The sequence below is a fragment of the Callionymus lyra genome, chromosome 14 (assembly GCF_982586985.1).
Source record: "Callionymus lyra chromosome 14, fCalLyr1.hap1.1, whole genome shotgun sequence".
In the NCBI taxonomy this organism is placed as follows: domain Eukaryota; kingdom Metazoa; phylum Chordata; class Actinopteri; order Syngnathiformes; family Callionymidae; genus Callionymus; species Callionymus lyra.
Genome location: NC_141831.1, coordinates 5,457,218 through 5,474,503, shown reverse-complemented (window position 1 = coordinate 5,474,503; position 17,286 = coordinate 5,457,218). Strand labels below are relative to the sequence as shown.

At 41.9% G+C, this 17,286-nt stretch overlaps 1 protein-coding gene across 1 annotated transcript in view; it reads right to left on the bottom strand.

Moving 5' to 3' along the window:
* dchs1b (dachsous cadherin-related 1b) overlaps window positions 1–17,286 on the bottom strand; it is a 102,923-nt gene that overhangs the window by 17,013 nt on the left and 68,624 nt on the right. The window contains exons 5-10 of the mRNA XM_087806806.1: window positions 4,488–4,676; window positions 2,916–3,147; window positions 2,624–2,860; window positions 1,515–2,561; window positions 1,232–1,419; window positions 1,064–1,160 (exon numbers count right to left, since the gene is read on the bottom strand). Coding sequence (XP_087662932.1) covers window positions 1,064–1,160; window positions 1,232–1,419; window positions 1,515–2,561; window positions 2,624–2,860; window positions 2,916–3,147; window positions 4,488–4,676 — 1,990 coding nt within the window. The remainder of the gene's footprint in view (window positions 1–1,063; window positions 1,161–1,231; window positions 1,420–1,514; window positions 2,562–2,623; window positions 2,861–2,915; window positions 3,148–4,487; window positions 4,677–17,286) is intronic.

The window sequence follows — 17,286 nt, the reverse complement described above, 5'->3', positions numbered from 1 at the left end:
TATTTTCTTTTCAATTTTATGGTTAATACTTCAATACAGTGTGTATAAAATAAAAAAATGTTTATTCACAATTAACTGTTTGTTCATTTTTGTGTTGCAAGCAAACTTCTTCTTCTTGTCAGTTGGATGTTAAAAAATATCCATGAATTTAAATATCACAATATTTATATTCAACAGTACTTTATCGATTTTCACATTTTCTTTATCTACACTTGTTCATTTATATATAGTTAAAGTTCTGGCCACTAGATGGAAGCAGTTATTACGTCCTCCGCAGCTAAAGGAACAATGCAATCCCCTGAGATCACGTCAATGACTGAGGACGAGAGGATACAGTCGACTCCAGCAGCTTTTAAAGCTGATGTTTGGACATATTTTGGTTTGAAAACAAATGAAAGCAGTTACGACTTCGTCAAGAGTCATGTGGTCTGTAAATACTACAACACCAGAGTCAAGTACTGGACAATACTACACATATATACTTGTTACTACACTATCACAACACCAGAGTCAAGTACTGGACAATACTACACATATATACTTGTTACTACACTATCACAACACCAGAGTCAAGTACTGGACAATACTACACATATATACTTGTTACTACACTATCACAACACCAGAGTCAAGTACTGGACAATACTACACATATATCCTTGTTACTACACTATCACAACACCAGAGTCAAGTACTGGACAATACTACACATATATACTTGTTACTACACTATCACAACACCAGAGTCAAGTACTGGACAATACTACACATATATCCTTGTTACTACACTATCACAACACCATAGTCAAGTACTGGACAATACTACACATATATACTTGTTACTACACTATCACAACACCAGAGTCAAGTACTGGACAATACTACACATATATCCTTGTTACTACACTATCACAACACCATAGTCAAGTACTGGACAATACTACACATATATACTTGTTACTACAATATCACTATATATTGTTTTGTTGTCCCTGTATCTTAAATATATGTATCGCATTAGAGATTTGGCACCTGGGCTTCTGTTGTCATACTTTCATCTCACCTGACAATGAGTAGACGATGGTTCCATTCTCTCCCTCATCGGGATCTTTAGCCGAAACAGTTCCCAGAACCGTCCCAGAAGGAAGTCCCTCCATCACCTTCAATGATATTTTCGAAGTTTCATCATCATCATCATCATCCAACTTTAAGTCTGTCACCGTGTTCTCACCTGGAGAAGCTCCTCGCGGTCCGTCCGGCCGTGAGAAAACACGGGCGCGTGGTCGTTCTCGTCCAGCACGGTGATGTGAACCGTTCCCGTGGCGCTCCTCGGTGGGGTCCCGCCATCCTGGACCACCACCACCACCTGGTAGCTGGACTGCTGCTCCCGGTCCAAAGCCAGACGGGTGCTGATCTCACCTGGGGGAGGGGGGGGGGGACGCATAAAAGAAAATTACCTTTTTTTAGCATTTGAAATATTGTTCGATAGCGTTAAACAGCCAGCATATCCTCACCTGTCTGCGAGTTGATCTGGAAGTGTCGGTCCGTGTGGAGGAGCCTGTAGGTGAGTCGGGCGTTTAGATCGGAATCTCTGTCCGTGGCCGACACTCTCCCGAAACCTGTGCCGGCCATGAGGTTCTCCCGGACCGCCAGGAACACCCTCTCCTGGGTGAGTCTCGGGGCGTTATCGTTCTCGTCCGTGACCATCACCCGGACCGTGGCGCTGCCGGTTCTCCCGGCTCCCCTGGGTCCGGAGGTGGCCAGCACCGTCAGCAGGTACATGTCCTTCACCTCGCGGTCCAGGGAGCTGCGGACGAACAGCCAGCCGCTGTCCGGCATGATGCCGAACCCGGCGGCGTCGCCGTCTGGTCTCAGGCGGTAGGAGACCGGGGAGGACGAGGAGGAGGAGCTGCCACTTTTCCCTTCTCGGTTCAGAGCTCGCACCTGGAGGAAGCGGGTGTTGGGCGGAGTGTTTTCTCGCAGCTCCACGCGGTACATTAAGGTGTCGAAGTTTGGACCTTGCGCATCCTGGGCCTGCACGTGGACCACCAGGGTGAAGGTGGAGCTGAGCTGAGGGGCGCCGCCGTCTTTGGCGACCACTTGCAGGTCGTAACGTGGGACGCTCTCGTAGGAGAGACCCCCGATCAGTCGCACCTCTCCGCTGCCTCGATCCATGCCGAAGGTCCTCTGGCCGCCGCCGCCCGCCACCCCGGCCGAGACCAGGTCGAAACTCAGGTGACCGTTGTGACCGGAGTCCTTGTCGGTGGCCTGGATGCGGTAGATGACGGTCCCCATTTTGGTGACCTCGGGTAGAAGCAGCGACTCGGACGAGGACGGGAGAAAAGTGGGAGCGTTGTCGTTGACGTCGGAGATGGTGATGCGGACTCGGCTGGTGCCGTAGGCGGGAGGAGACCCGGAGCGAGCCTGGATCTCCAGGTCCAGGCTGGAGCAGGTCTCGTGGTCGAGAGGTAGGGCGGTCCTGATGGTGCCCGACGAGCCGTCCACGGTGAAGTAGCCGTCGGGGTCGCCCGAGGATATGGAGTAGAACATCTTCTCAGAAGCTGTGGACAAGAATCAAGTGAGTCCTCGGGTTCTGAAGGTGGACCTCGAGATCCCTTCTTACAGGTCTTGGTGGCGGCCCGGATCACGCCGACCGCCGTCCCTCTGAGCACGTCCTCGGACACGGTGAAGTAATACTGGGCCTGTTCGAACACCGGCGACGCCACCGAGCCTCCGACCACGCTCACGTTGACCCTGGCGTTGAGCGGCGCCATCAGCCCGCCGCCGTCCTCGGCGGAGACCACCAGGGAGATGACGGTGTTGGCCTTGCCGTGGAGCGAGCGAGAGAGCGAGATCACACCTACGAGGACACCATGAACATCAATCCAACAAACTCAGGGTAGAGGAACCTGTACCTGTGTCCTTGTTCAGGGTGAAGAATCCAGATCCGCCTCCGGGAACGGTTCTGTAGGTCACTCGGCCGTTTCCCCCGGCGTCGGGGTCGGAGGCCGTCACCTTGACGACGGAGGTGCCGGGGGCGCTGTGGGAACTGAGGCTGACCGTGTAGAGGACCGGATAGAAGGTGGGACGGTTGTCATTGATGTCCTCCACGGAGACCCGGACACGGGCCACTGAGCTGAGACCACCCTGTGGACCGGCAGACGGACACACAAAGGAAGGGGGCGCGACAAAAGAAGCCGTCAATCAAAATGTCGGATTATTCCGGGATTTTATGAATGAACTTCTGTTCATGAACAAAAATGCTCTTCAGTTTTTTTTTATATATTGATGTTATATTTATATCTATATAATACATTTTAAATTTACTGTAAAAAATGTTTTAGTTTTTATAATATTAGAAGAACATTGTTGCATTTGTGTTCTAATACAAACAAACAAGAATACTATTATTTATTTAGCATTAAACTGATTTTGTTTTCTAGATAAAATAAATAAATAATAAATTCCCAAAAGGTTTTTAATACAAACTGTTTATTTATCCTAATGTTGGTTCTTTTCTACTCTTTTTAGTTTGATATTCATTTTCTTTAAACATTTACAATAAGAAATGCAACATTTATTATTATTTCAAACATGTATTTCAACAAAAAACACATTTTAAACCCATTTCCTACTCATTTAATTTAAATTTTTAATTATTTATATAAATAAATAGTCGCGATTGATTATTTCTTCTGACTCTAATGTATTAAAAATGATTAATTTAATACAAACATATCCAAGATTATTTGTACTACAGTATATATGAAAAATAAACAGTATTTTAACTCTTCTCTACCATTTAATTTAACTATAATTTTCTTAACCAATTTAGAATAATAGTTATTATGTATAATTGTAGTGAATATATTTTCCAGCCTTTGTAGATAAACATCTTTAAATAATATTAATTTAAACAGTTTATTTATTGTTTTTGTTTAATGCTTTTTTATTTTAACACCCATTTCATATTTATTTAAATACTTAATATTGTAATTCTTTTTTCTAGTTATCTATTTAAATTATTTATTTTCTAAACCGAAATTTTTATTATTATATAATTATCTCCAAAATGATTTAAAAACAAAAAACAAACAGGTATTCTATTAAAAAAAAGAAAGAGTCATTTTATTTTTATCTACTATTTTTAGTTTTTAGTTCTTTTACTTATTTATTTTTTTAAACGTTTTCTTTTTAGATTTTATTTATAAAATAAAAAATAAAAAGGTGTATTTATTCCTTGATTTGTTTTGTTCAACCACAAAAATGTTTTTACTTGTTAAAATACTTTAATAATGAATAATTGAGTAAAATTAAAATAATATATTCATAAATACAATTAATTGTAATCTGTGTTTCCTATCATCTAATATTTTATTTTCTCAATATAAATGATTATTTTCTTAACATTATCTTAAAGATTATTTTCTAGAAACGCAGCTTTTTCCGGTTTGTAAATCCGACCCTTCAGAGGTCGAGACTCGTACCCCGTCCGTGGCCGTCACGGTGAGATCGAACTTGTCCAGGCCCTGGTCCCGGTCCACGGTGGCGCTGGTGCAGATCTGCCCGGACTCCTTGTGGATGGTGAAGTAGGACGGCGCCGCGCTCCCCCTGCTGGAGCCCAGAGCGTAGGTGATGGCGCCGAAGGAGCCTCGGTCCCCGTCCGTCGCCGGGACCTGAAGAACCAGAAGAACGACCCGAGGTCAGAAGAAGAAGAAGAAGAAGCTGGACCTGTTCAGCCCCGTGGGGGGTGGAGCTCGCGGTGAGTGTTGGTGAATAATGTGAAGCGACAAGTGATGCGGTGAGAGCGCGGCGAGGAGAGGATTCCACCGACAGATGACCTTTGGAGGCGAGGGAGGGAAGAAGAACGAGGAGGACGTTCTGAAGGCTGTGAGATGAATGTGAGGCTCGAGGTTCAAACACACTTTAAACTGCTCTGACGGAGACATTTAACAGAAGAGCTTCATCTGACCTTTGACTGCTTCGGCTTTTTATAGTCTCTTCACGACATGAAGCAACACAGTCGATTTTTAACAAAGTAAAAACCATTTTCCTCTTTAATAAACACCATCAACTAGTTCAACAATCATAGAGTGTATATAATATTAAATACTATCTGTAGGTCCAGAGTTTGGAATTGAAAATCCACAGAACATCTTGAAGGAATTTGAACATTTTTAACAATACTTCACTCAAGAGTTGGACGTCAGATGAGCTGAATTACGATTGGACAATAAAACCAGTGACTAAAATACTGACTCACTTGTCAGTTGGATGTTAAAAAAATATCCATGAATTTAAATATCACGATATTTATATTCAACAGTACTTTATCAATTTTCACATTTTCTTTATCTACACATTTTTTAATTGTTAAAGTTCTGGCCGCTATATGTCAGCAGTTATTACGTCCTCCGCAGCTAAAGGAACAATGCAATCCCCTGAGATCCCGGCGATGACTGAGGACGAGAGGATACAGTGACTCCAGCAGCTTCTAAAGATGATGTTTGTTCATATTTTGGTTTGAAAAACAAATGAAAGCAGTTACGACTTCGTCAAGAGTCATGTGGTCTGTAAATACTACAACACCAGAGTCAAGTACTCGACAATACTTCAAATATAAACTTGTTACTACAGTATCGCTATATATCGTATCGTTGGCACTGTATCGTAGGGGTGTTAGAAAATATCAATGCAATGTATCGCAATATTTTGTTCGAGATACTGTATTAATATTCAACAGCACTGTAGCAATTGAATATATATATATATATATATATATATATATATATATATATATATATATTTTTTTTTTACCCTAGTCATTTCAATAGTGACTGAGGATGAGAGGATACAGTGACTCCAGCAGCTTTTAAAGCTGATGTTTGGACATATTTTGGTTTGAAAACAAATAAAAGCAGTTACGACTTCGTCAAGAGTCATGTGGTCTGTAAATACTACAACACCAGAGTCAAGTACTGGACAATACTACACATATATACCTGTTACTACACTATCACAACACCAGAGTCAAGTACTGGACAGTACTACACATATATCCTTCTTACTACACTATCACAACACCAGAGTCAAGTACTGGACAATACTACACGTATATACTTGTTACTACACTATCACAACACCAGAGTCAAATACTACACAATACTACACGTATATACTTGTTACTACACTATCACAACACCAGAGTCAAATACTACACAATACTACACGTATATACTTGTTACTACACTATCGCAACACCAGAGTCAAGTACTGGACAATACTACACATATATACTTGTTACTACACTATCACAACAACAGATTCAAGTACTGGACCATACAACAAATATATACTTGTTACTACAGTTTCTCTATATATCGAATCGTTGGCCCTTTATCGTAGGGGCGTTAGAAAATATCGATACAATGTATCGCAATATTTTGTTCGAAATACTGTATCAATATTCAACAGCAGTGTAGCTATTAAAAATAAATAATTCATTTTAAAAGTATGTATGCATGTATCATTTTTTACCCTAGTCCTTTTCATAGTGACTGAGGATGAGAGGATACAGTGACTCCAGCAGCTTTTAAATCTGATGTTGACATATTTTGGTTTGAAAACAAATGAAAGCAGTTACGACTTCGTCAAGAGTCATGTGGTCTGTAAATACTACAACACCAGAGTCAAGTACTGGACAATACTACACATATATACTTGTTACTACAGTATCGCAGTATATCGTATCGTTGACCCAGTGTTGAATCGTATTGCCAGTTCCTGCATGTACAAGTTAACCACACCCCTTTTTAAATATGCATATAAATTAATTCCTATATTCCAATTTCGGACTTTACTAACAAATATACAATAGTGACAGAATCGTACGGAATTATAAAACTCCTAAATCCTAATGAATATTATTATCAAAAGATAAACAAAAAAAGACTTACATCCACATTCACACAATTAAAACCTGGTTGCCAACACTGACTCCCTCTCAGTGAACTCATCCCTGCGTTCTTGTTCATTCAAGGTTGTTACTGTGATCTTAAGAAAGTACTGATGAACCCACTTCAACACTGAGGGTTCAGGTCTGTGTCCCGGTGGTCCTACTTCTGATGGAAGGGTTAAAGTTCACGTGTGAATCCTGGAGATGGTAGACGGCGAGCAGCTAATGGAAGGAGCAGCATCTCCTGATATCTTCTGACACTTTACAATAACACAGTATCTGACTTCACTTTAATCAAACATCGTCCGAGTTTGTTTTCAATATCATGTCATCGCGAGCCTGGAATTTAGATCCTTTTTTCTTCACTAAAAAACCACCATCGCAGACGATCAACAATCTTCGTTTCATTCGAGTCCTGACGTTTCCTGGACGGCGTTCGGTTCCTCGAGCCAAACATCATGACTGGGCGTCGATCGCTTCAAAGCCCGACCGTGGACCGGATCTATGGTGATGCTGGATCCACGAGGGACGCCGTCCTGACTCGCCAACGCCGTGTTGCATTTATTTCTCGCGGATCTGAGGCGTCTGCGCCGCCAGCTGCGAGATCCTGAGGTCAAACTGTACCTCCATTGTTCCGCGTCCACACCCGGGGATTCGAGGTCATCGCTTACACTTCCTTCTCGAGCAAAGTGTCAAAACTCATTTCATCTGCAGGAACTCAGCCCTGGCTGTCTGTTATCTATTAGCCCCCTGTGGTGAGAGGAAGTATCACACCCCGACTAACAATGATGAGCCGGGACTACATCAAATAATCCTCTCAGTACTTTGCTCCAGGACAACTAAATATTTCAGTGAGTTGATTGTACTGTACTATACTTTACTGTACTGCACTGTCCTTCATATGTACTGTACTGTACTTCACTGTACTGCACTGTCCTGTACTGTACTATACTGTACTTCACTGTACTGCACTGTACGTCATCTGTACTGTACTGTACTTCATCTGTACTGTACTGTACTGTACTTCACTGTACTGCACTGTACGTCATCTGTACTGTACTGTACTGTACTGTACTGTAGTTCATCTGTACTGTACTGTACTTCACTGTACTGTACTGTACTTCATCTGTACTGTACAACATCTGAGCTTTACTGTAACGTACTTCATCTGTACTGTACAGTACTGTGATGAAATTCATCTGTACTGTACTGTACTGTACTTCATTTGAACTGTACTGTAGGTTATCTGTACTGTACTGTACTGTACTCTCCTTCATCTACACTGTACTGTAATCCATCTGTACTGTACTGTACTGTACTTCATCTGTACTGTGGTGAACGGTACTTCATCTGTACTGTACTGTACTTCTTCTGTACTTTACTGTACTGTATTACATCTGCACTGTACTTCATCTGCACTGAACTATACTGTACTTCATCTGTACTGTACAGTACTGCACTGTACTGTACTTCATCTGCAGTGCACTGCACTGCACTGTACTTCATCTGTACTGTACTGTACTTTACTGTACTTAATCTGTACTGCACTGCATTGTACTGTACTGTACTGTACTGCACTGTACAGATGAAGTACAGATTCATTGCAGTACAGACGGAAGAAGTAGAATCGCAGAACAGTGATTCTGCGATCCTTCAACTGGACAAGCATGTCATGGATCGTTTGTGTTTAAAAAGACCAACACAAGATGAAAAACCGGAGGAGTATTCGGAGGGAAACCTTGGGAGCTATAAAACATAAACACGACATTCGATGTGGTGGATCCAAAAGCCACAGAATGCCGAAGAGAAAAATAAAAACACAGAACAGGATAAGTGGAAACACAGACGGCCGAGGAACATTTGAGAATCAATCAGAACCCTTGAGTAATCGTGGTGAGATACGTGAGGGCAGGTCCATGATATGTGCAGTACTTTTTGGCTCATTTCGTTCTACTGCGTGACTGATCGCCTGGAATTTGAAATCCGCTCCGTAAGCATCTTTCTTTACAGGTACCATTTTGGGCTCCTTATATACACACCATAATATTATGTTGGAGCACAGTACCTATTATGTACATCTCCATGGTCAGTCGAGACTCGCGGAGAAATACTATGGACCCTCGCGGTGCAGCGTAGCTTACCAAAGTTGTACTATAACATTTTCTAGAGCCGTGTACCACATTACATGGTTCCAGGTCAGCAAGTACAACCGGAACTATCGGTTTTCGAGAAAATTAAATAGTTTTAAGTCACCTTCTAGTATCTAAAATACGGTACAACAGTAAAAATATTGATCATTTTGAACGTCAAAGTTGAGCATTGTAAGTAACAGTATCGAAAAAACCCAAACAATACTCATTCCTGTTCCATCTACTGTACGTTCCTTCAGACACCTATGTAGTATGAAAGACCCGATTCTGGATTCAAGTAGCTTTTAAGAGTATTCTTCTAGAACCTGCACCAATTGGTCTTGTGTACGACAAAGGATTACTTTCTCAAGACTTTCACAAATATATCCAGTAGAAGCTGATACATGTGTAGATATTTCAATTGAAGTTTTTTTCCGTCCGAAATAAACACTTTCTACCTCATCTTTTCAATTTTAAAACTATACCCAATGTATTGTCTGAGAACCTCAATCTAAGTTCTTCCAAGATTACCGTTGTTAGATTTATTTCGCTTTGATACTAAAACATTGTAACCGATTTAAATACTCATTTTGAAAAGTATCAATACCACAGACCAACGCCATCCCTGCATTGTATATAAAGCATAGCCGAGCATTAACACTTGGATTAATCAAGTTTAAAGAAGCTTGCCTGTAATTGTTTATTTTATCCATTTATTTTCCGCATCTAAGACATGAAACGTGTTATCATAGTTGCAGTTTACCCTCTTTTTATCATAAATATTCTACGTTTGGTTCTGTTAATTGCAACATAGGTTATCTTTTCCTTTTTCATGTTAACATAATATATTTTTACTTAGCCTTATAGTATTGACAATGAGTATAAGTACCTTGTGTATTGAACGCTTTGCTCTCATCTGATATTTCCAATTAAAAATATATAAATACATTTAAAAAGAGGTAACTTTCAAACTTAAGCACAGTCGAACAAAATTCCCTTTTATACTTCTTTACTGCAACAAAACAAACTTTTGTGGCTCAGAGTATAGATATTAACGGGAGATAATTTGTTGTGTATCTAAGAGTGAACTACTTAAAGCTTCCAGGCCACACAAGTAGACACGGGTGGATTGGATTTAGCTTCCAGACCTTGACTTTGATATATTACAACATCAATACATTCAAACCAAGTGCAGTTCTTGGACTTCCAGCCAAGAGACAGAATCTTATTTTTCCAAATCTACGTCCAATTCCCGGTCCTTGCATTAGAACCAGCGTTCGAACGCGCTGACACTTCACGGCTAACGCCTGCTTCAGAAAATTAAACCTTCTCCTGCGATTAAAAGACGACGTTCGTACGAGCTGCTAATCACTCCTAATGATCACTATCACAGGAGCCAGATGTGCAATTTACTTTTTTTTTCTCAACTTTGAAGTACACGAAATCCTTCAAAAGCTTTTTTATCGGCGGAACAATCACGGGGCCGACGATCACCGGAAAAGAACCCAAAAGAAACCCCGCCACTTGGGTCGAGCATCTGCAAACCATCCGAAGTTATAACGCGTGAAATTTATCCAGCGTGCGCTCGGTTTAGTGTTTTCACGCGGCCTCGCTGATTTACGCCGCCGGTCGTGGAGCGAGCAGCTACTTGACATCTGTTAAAAGGTGCAGACGGAGTCGCACACGTCACAGACATCCACGTGAAAAACAGTCGGGGAGAGTGTGCCGAGTATCAGGTTCGGTCCAGTCTGGAGATTTTAGAGGAGACTCTCTGCTGTTGGATTAAAAATTATTATACACTGTACGTATACGGCATACTTAAATTAACGCTAAAAGATAATCAAAATATAAAGTATAAATGACTCGCTTCATCTAAGAGTTTAAACGTTTTAATACTAATTCACAATCAATATTCCACTCAGACTGACACACTGTCTCAAGACAAGCTTGGAACAGAATTAGAGATACGACACCGGTTATTTAAAACGTCCGTTTGTCTGCCCTTTCACACCTTAAATCGTAGATCAAAGAACGAAGCGGGACCCACCCGGGAAGAGGGGGGGGGCTAGGAGACGGAAACTCTCACCCAAGAACATTTGAATGATTAGAAAAGGAAACAAATTAGGAAGGACTCTCCACAGGGGATCGTGGAACAGGGAGTTTGAAGGAACCAATATGGCGATAGGGGGAGGACCTCTCGGCCCGGAAATTTACCTTAAAAATAGCGATGTTTCTACAGTTCGAGACCGTTTCTCCCGGGGCTACTGACCTGTAAAGTCGCCGTGAGAAAGTGCGTACGATCGGTCGTAAAGCTTGTATTTTGCTTGACTTGAAGCGGCGAATAAACGACCCGTGACACTCTGCATTGACCATTTCTCTCCACGAAGCGAAGTACAAGAACCAGGAAGTGACGGCGTGTTGGAGCGACCGGAACGGACTCCTGTTTTGACCGTTTTACTGGCAGGGATTTCTTTTTTAAAAGTTCTTCTCACACTCCTTTGTGTCGTTCTAACTTCCCCATTAGACTCTTTCTTCCGCTCGCACAGAAGTTATCTTCACGTGGGAGAAGCTCCGTCCAGATCCACAGGTAACATCTGCTCGGGCGACCAACTACTGTAACATCCCATGTGTTCCCCATTATCCAACGCACTTCATATTCCTCCGGTTGCCAGCTTCATGTACCCGTTTGTCGCCTCCCTCGCTCTCTCTTCTCTACACTTTCTCCAGATGCAGGCGCTGATCCAAGAAGATCTTCCTGCCTCTTTTTTTTTACGGCGAGTCTGCGCGAAGCATTAGTCGGTGTCCGAGCGAGATGGTGCCGGAGCCTCTTTATTGGGCCGTGAAAGTAGTAAAGAGGAGGTGGATGGGTTCTTGAAAAAAAAGGTTCTGGTCCATAACCACCGGGCCGGGGACCGGTACCAGTTGGCGAGACAGAAAGAGAAAATAAACAGTGTCATTTCTATCCTATTGATTATTACGGGTTTTATTATTAAAGGGTTTAATTTATTGGAGATAAAAAATGGGTTTTCTCCAAAGCCTGTGACTCTTTACAAGTTAAAACGTTATTCCAGTCAAGAAATCTCAGAAAATGAAGATGTAAACGAGACGAAGAAAGTATAAATAACACAAATTCTTTATGTGGCCATCTTGCTTTCAGAGAAACCTGTGTTGACTAAAATCGCATACTTCAAAATTGTATTGTGTATCGTCAAGAAACTAATGATACGATTTATATCACGATACAGGGACAACGATACGGTATATAATGATAGTGTAGTAACAAGTATATATGTGTAGTATTGTGGAGTACTTGACTCTGGTGTTGTGATAGTGTAGTAACAAGTATATATATGTGTAGTATTGTGGAGTACTTGACTCTGGTGTTGTAGTATTTACAGACCACATGACTCTTGACGAAGCAGTAACTGCTTTCATTTGTTTTCAAAAATATGTCCAAACATCAGCTTTAAAAGCTGCTCGAGTCACTGTAGCCTCTCGTCCTCAGTCATCGCCAGGGTCTTATGGGATCTTTGTGAAGGTTACAAGTTAAGAGCTTGTCTAGGAGTGTGTATTTTAGAGAATATGACACGATATGTATCACAATACAGGGATGACGGTACAATATATAGTGATACTGTAGTAACAAGGATATATGTGTAGTATTGTCCAGTACTTGACTCTGGTGTTGTAGTATTTACAGACCACATGACTCTTGACGAAGTCGTAACTACTTTCATTTGTTTTCAAACCAAAATATGTCCAAACATCAGCTTCAAAAGCTGCTGGAGTCACTGTATCCTCTCGTCCTCAGTCAATCACCGGGGTTTCATTGTTCCTTAAGCTGCGAAATATGTCATAACCGCTGCCACCTCGTGGCCTGAAGTTGAATTTCCACACGAATAAGAACATTTTATGTCATGTATACAGTGTTTTTATACATCAATTCACTATATATACTATAGAAAATGTCGCCATATTTAAGTGTATTTTCTTACACACCAACTGATTTGAAATAGTTGGTAGCATCACAACAATCCGCTTCATCTGATAAAGACTTCAACCAGGGGCCCTAAAGTAGACTGGACGGGGGCCACTAGAGGTGGTAATGGTTGTTGAGACTGAACCACAGACTGGGAGGTTGTTACAGCTGTTTTTTTAGCTCCTAGTTTCTGTTCATATCTGATCCAACATCTTTCCACGGATCTTTCTTGCAGGTCTGGACCCACCATTGTGGTCCGACACCCCGGCTACCGAAGCGGGATCTGAGCCCCCGTTTCCTGGTGTCACTCGTCGCAGGCTCCTCCTCAAAAATGAAAGTACAAATGACTCAAAAACATTGTTGTGTAATTGCTGACAGACTCGTTTTGCAACGAGCGTAACTGGAGCTTCAGCAGCCGTTTAGCTGCCTTCAAACATTCTTCTCCGGTCTGCTGGAGACCAGAGAAGATCTAGAGAAGATCCTTCAGGTCATCGATCACAGAGTCACCGCCGTGAAGATGGACGACGAGAGGAGGAGGAAGAGGCAACAAACTTCAGCGAGAGGAACACGAGCGAAAGAAAACAACTAAAAGGACCTAAATGTGGAGCTTTTCAGATTCATCTCCATTGTTCCGTGACCTCCCTCGGTTTTAGCATCTCCTCTCTTCCCTGCTCCCTCGTTCATTCTCTCAACACCCTATTACAGCAAGTGCTCGCCGTCCGTCGCGAGGACGTCACAGCTGGGAGCGATTACAACGGACGGAGAGAGAGAGAGAGAGAGAGAGAGAGAGAGAGAATATCTGCTTCTATATTAGGAGAAAACAATGTTGGTAATGAGCGACGGACGATGGAAGGACGAACTCTCTCGACTCCCTCGACTCCATTAAAGCCTCATGAACGCGAGGATGTTTCTCTTCCCGAAGTCACATCAGGCGACACGTGGAATTCGTCAGGATGTTTGTTTTCACGGCCGCGGCTCAAGTAACCGAAAACACAAACGTGCCCACGTATGACACCGTGTCAGAGTTGAAGTGTGAGGTCGAAGGTCAACTTGTGTGTATATATAAGTGGATGTGTGTGGATGTATAGATGGATGGATGGATGGATGGATGGATGGATGGATGGATGGATGGATGGATGGATGGATGGATGGATGGATGGATGGATGGATGGATGGATGGATGGATGGATGGATGGATGGATGGATGGATGGATGGGTGGATGGATGGATGGATGGATGGATAAATATATAGATGGATGGATGGATGGATGGATAAATGGATGGATGGATGGATGGATGGATGGATGGATGGATGGGTGGATGGATGGATGGATGGATGGATGGATGGATGGATGGATGGATGGATGGATGGATGGATGGATGGATGGATGGATGGATGGATGGATGGATGGATGGATGGACAAGTGGATGTGTGTGGATGTATAGATGGATGGATGGATGGATGGATGGATGGATGGATGGATGGATGGATGGATGGATGGATGGATGGATGGATGGATGGATGGATGGATGGATGGATGGATGGATGGATGGATGGATGGATGGGTGGATGGATGGATGGATGGATGGATAAATATATAGATGGATGGATGGATGGATGGATGGATAAATGGATGGATGGATGGATGGATGGATGGATGGGTGGATGGATGGATGGATGGATGGATGGATGGATGGATGGATGGATGGATGGATGGATGGATGGATGGATGGATGGATAAATAGATAGATATTATTTTCCACAATAACGTACGTTTCAGATTACACATCATTTTTAATGTATTTGTTTAATTTCAATAAAGTACCTAGAAAATATATATATGTATTCTTAATTCAACAATAAACATGCAAATATTCAGCGCGTTTGTTAATATTTATGTTGCAAATAAACTTCCGGTTTGGCAGCAGTCATTACATCTTCTGCAGTTAGAGGGACACAGAAATACTACGAGATCACGGCGATGACTGAGGACAAGAGGATACAGTGGATTCCAGAAGCTTCAAAACTGATGTTTGGACATATTTCGGACTGAAAACAAATGAAAGCAGTTACGACTTCGTCAAGAGTCATGTGGTCTGTAAATACTACAACACCAGAGTAAAGTACTGGACCATACTACACATATATACTTATTACTACAGTATCAATAGATTTGGTATCATTATTACCAACACACACCTCAACATGTCAACAAAAACACACTTGTTTAGTTCCTGGAATAATGAAATTACTCAAGTTTCTAGAATCTTGACAGGAAAACGTTCATAGCTCTAAAGGTGAAGTGCTTTGCTTGTGGCCCTAAAGGGTTGTGGGTTCAATCCCAGTTCCAGATGAAATTCTGCGAGAAACCCTCAGCAAGACACATATTGTCGATTGCACCTGATGATGAGTTTGCACGTTGCGTTGCAGCCTACTCCCATCAGTGAGTGAATGGGTGAATATTGTACTGGATGTGAGTCGCTTTGTAAGATTCTTTGACTCTCTTTTCTTAAAATATCTTCAAACAAGACCATTTCCTGGACCTGTCAGGTGAATGGATCAGCATTAAGTCAAATAAAAACAAACATTATTTTAAATTAGACTCTACTCTCTTGATACCACATAAATATCTGTCAAGTAATGAAGTCTTTTGTGACAAAGCTCGGAGGAAATCGCCGTCAGACGAGAACAAAAGCTTCTCCTGGATCTGACACCTCATGGATCAAAGTGAATTTGGACGGAACAAGATTTTATCTGGACATCTGTCGGCGTCTGATCGTCCTCAGTGATGAGGTTTAGAAGAGGATCCTGACTGACAGCTGCTTTAATTGTGTCTCTTTATAGCCATTTTAACCCGGACGTCAGCACCTCGGAGGGGGGTCGACCCGTCACGGAACCGGACGTGGAACAAGACGGAAGTTTGCCTCGGGTTATCTGGAATATACATCAGCTGGAGTGAGACGTTGTTTTTGGAATTAATTGGGGGAACATGTTGCTCCCCTTAAGTGATCCTCGCCCGGCAATCAAATTCTCAAACGCTCATCTTAATGAGGCAGAACGTTGTTGCGTTATTGACGTATTTATGCTTAATGTGCTGAAGAAATACCCAAAATACTTGAGATCAAAGGAGAGAGAGTTTCTAAAGATCAAAAACAAAACAATACACAGTTAAAATATATATTATAAAGGATCAAGACACATAAGACAAACACAAGAGTCTCCGAAAATTGAGAAAAAACACAAATAAAAGTGTCTTGAGATGTTTCTTGAAGGAGTCAGTAGATCATCAAACACAGATGTTTCTTGAAGGAGTCAGTAGATCATCAAACACAGATGTTTCTTGAAGGAGTCAGTAGATCATCAAACACAGAGATGTTTCTTGAAGGAGTCAGTAGATCATCAAACACAGATGTTTCTTGAAGGAGTCAGTAGATCATCAAACACACATGTTTCTTGAAGGAGTCAGTAGATCATCAAACACAGAGATGTTTCTTGAAGGAGTCAGTAGATCATCAAACACAGATGTTTCTTGAAGGAGTCAGTAGATCACCAAACACAGATGTTTCTTGAAGGAGTCAGTAGATCATCAAACACAGATGTTTCTTGAAGGAGTCAGTAGATCATAAAACACAGATGCTTCTTGAAGGAGTCAGTAGATCATCAAACACAGATGTTTCTTGAAGGAGTCAGTAGATCATCAAACACAGATGTTTCTTGAAGGAGTCAGTAGATCATCAAACACAGAGATGTTTCTTGAAGGAGTCAGTAGATCATCAAACACAGATGTTTCTTGAAGGAGTCAGTAGATCATCAAACACAGATGTTTCTTTAAGGAGTCAGTAGATCATCAAACACAGAGATGTTTCTTGAAGGAGTCAGTAGATCATCAAACACAGAGATGGTTCCAAAGCTTAGCAGCAACAGCCTGGAAGGATTTCTCTCCTCTGGTCCTGAAGTTCAGGAACCATCAGTAGATTCTGATCCACAGACCTCAGAGCCCGAGCTGGGGTGTAAGTCTGGATCGGATCACTGATGGAAGGTCTGACCATGAATAGATCTGAAAGTAAGAACCAGAATTTTTAAATGATCCTGAAAGAAACTGGCAGCCAGTGAAGAGTTTTAAGGATCAGGAGAAATGTAAGTTCTTCTACTAGAGCGGCTCAGAATTCTCGTGTTGTATGAACTGCAGGCGAGACTGATCCTTCTTGTTTAGACAAAATAA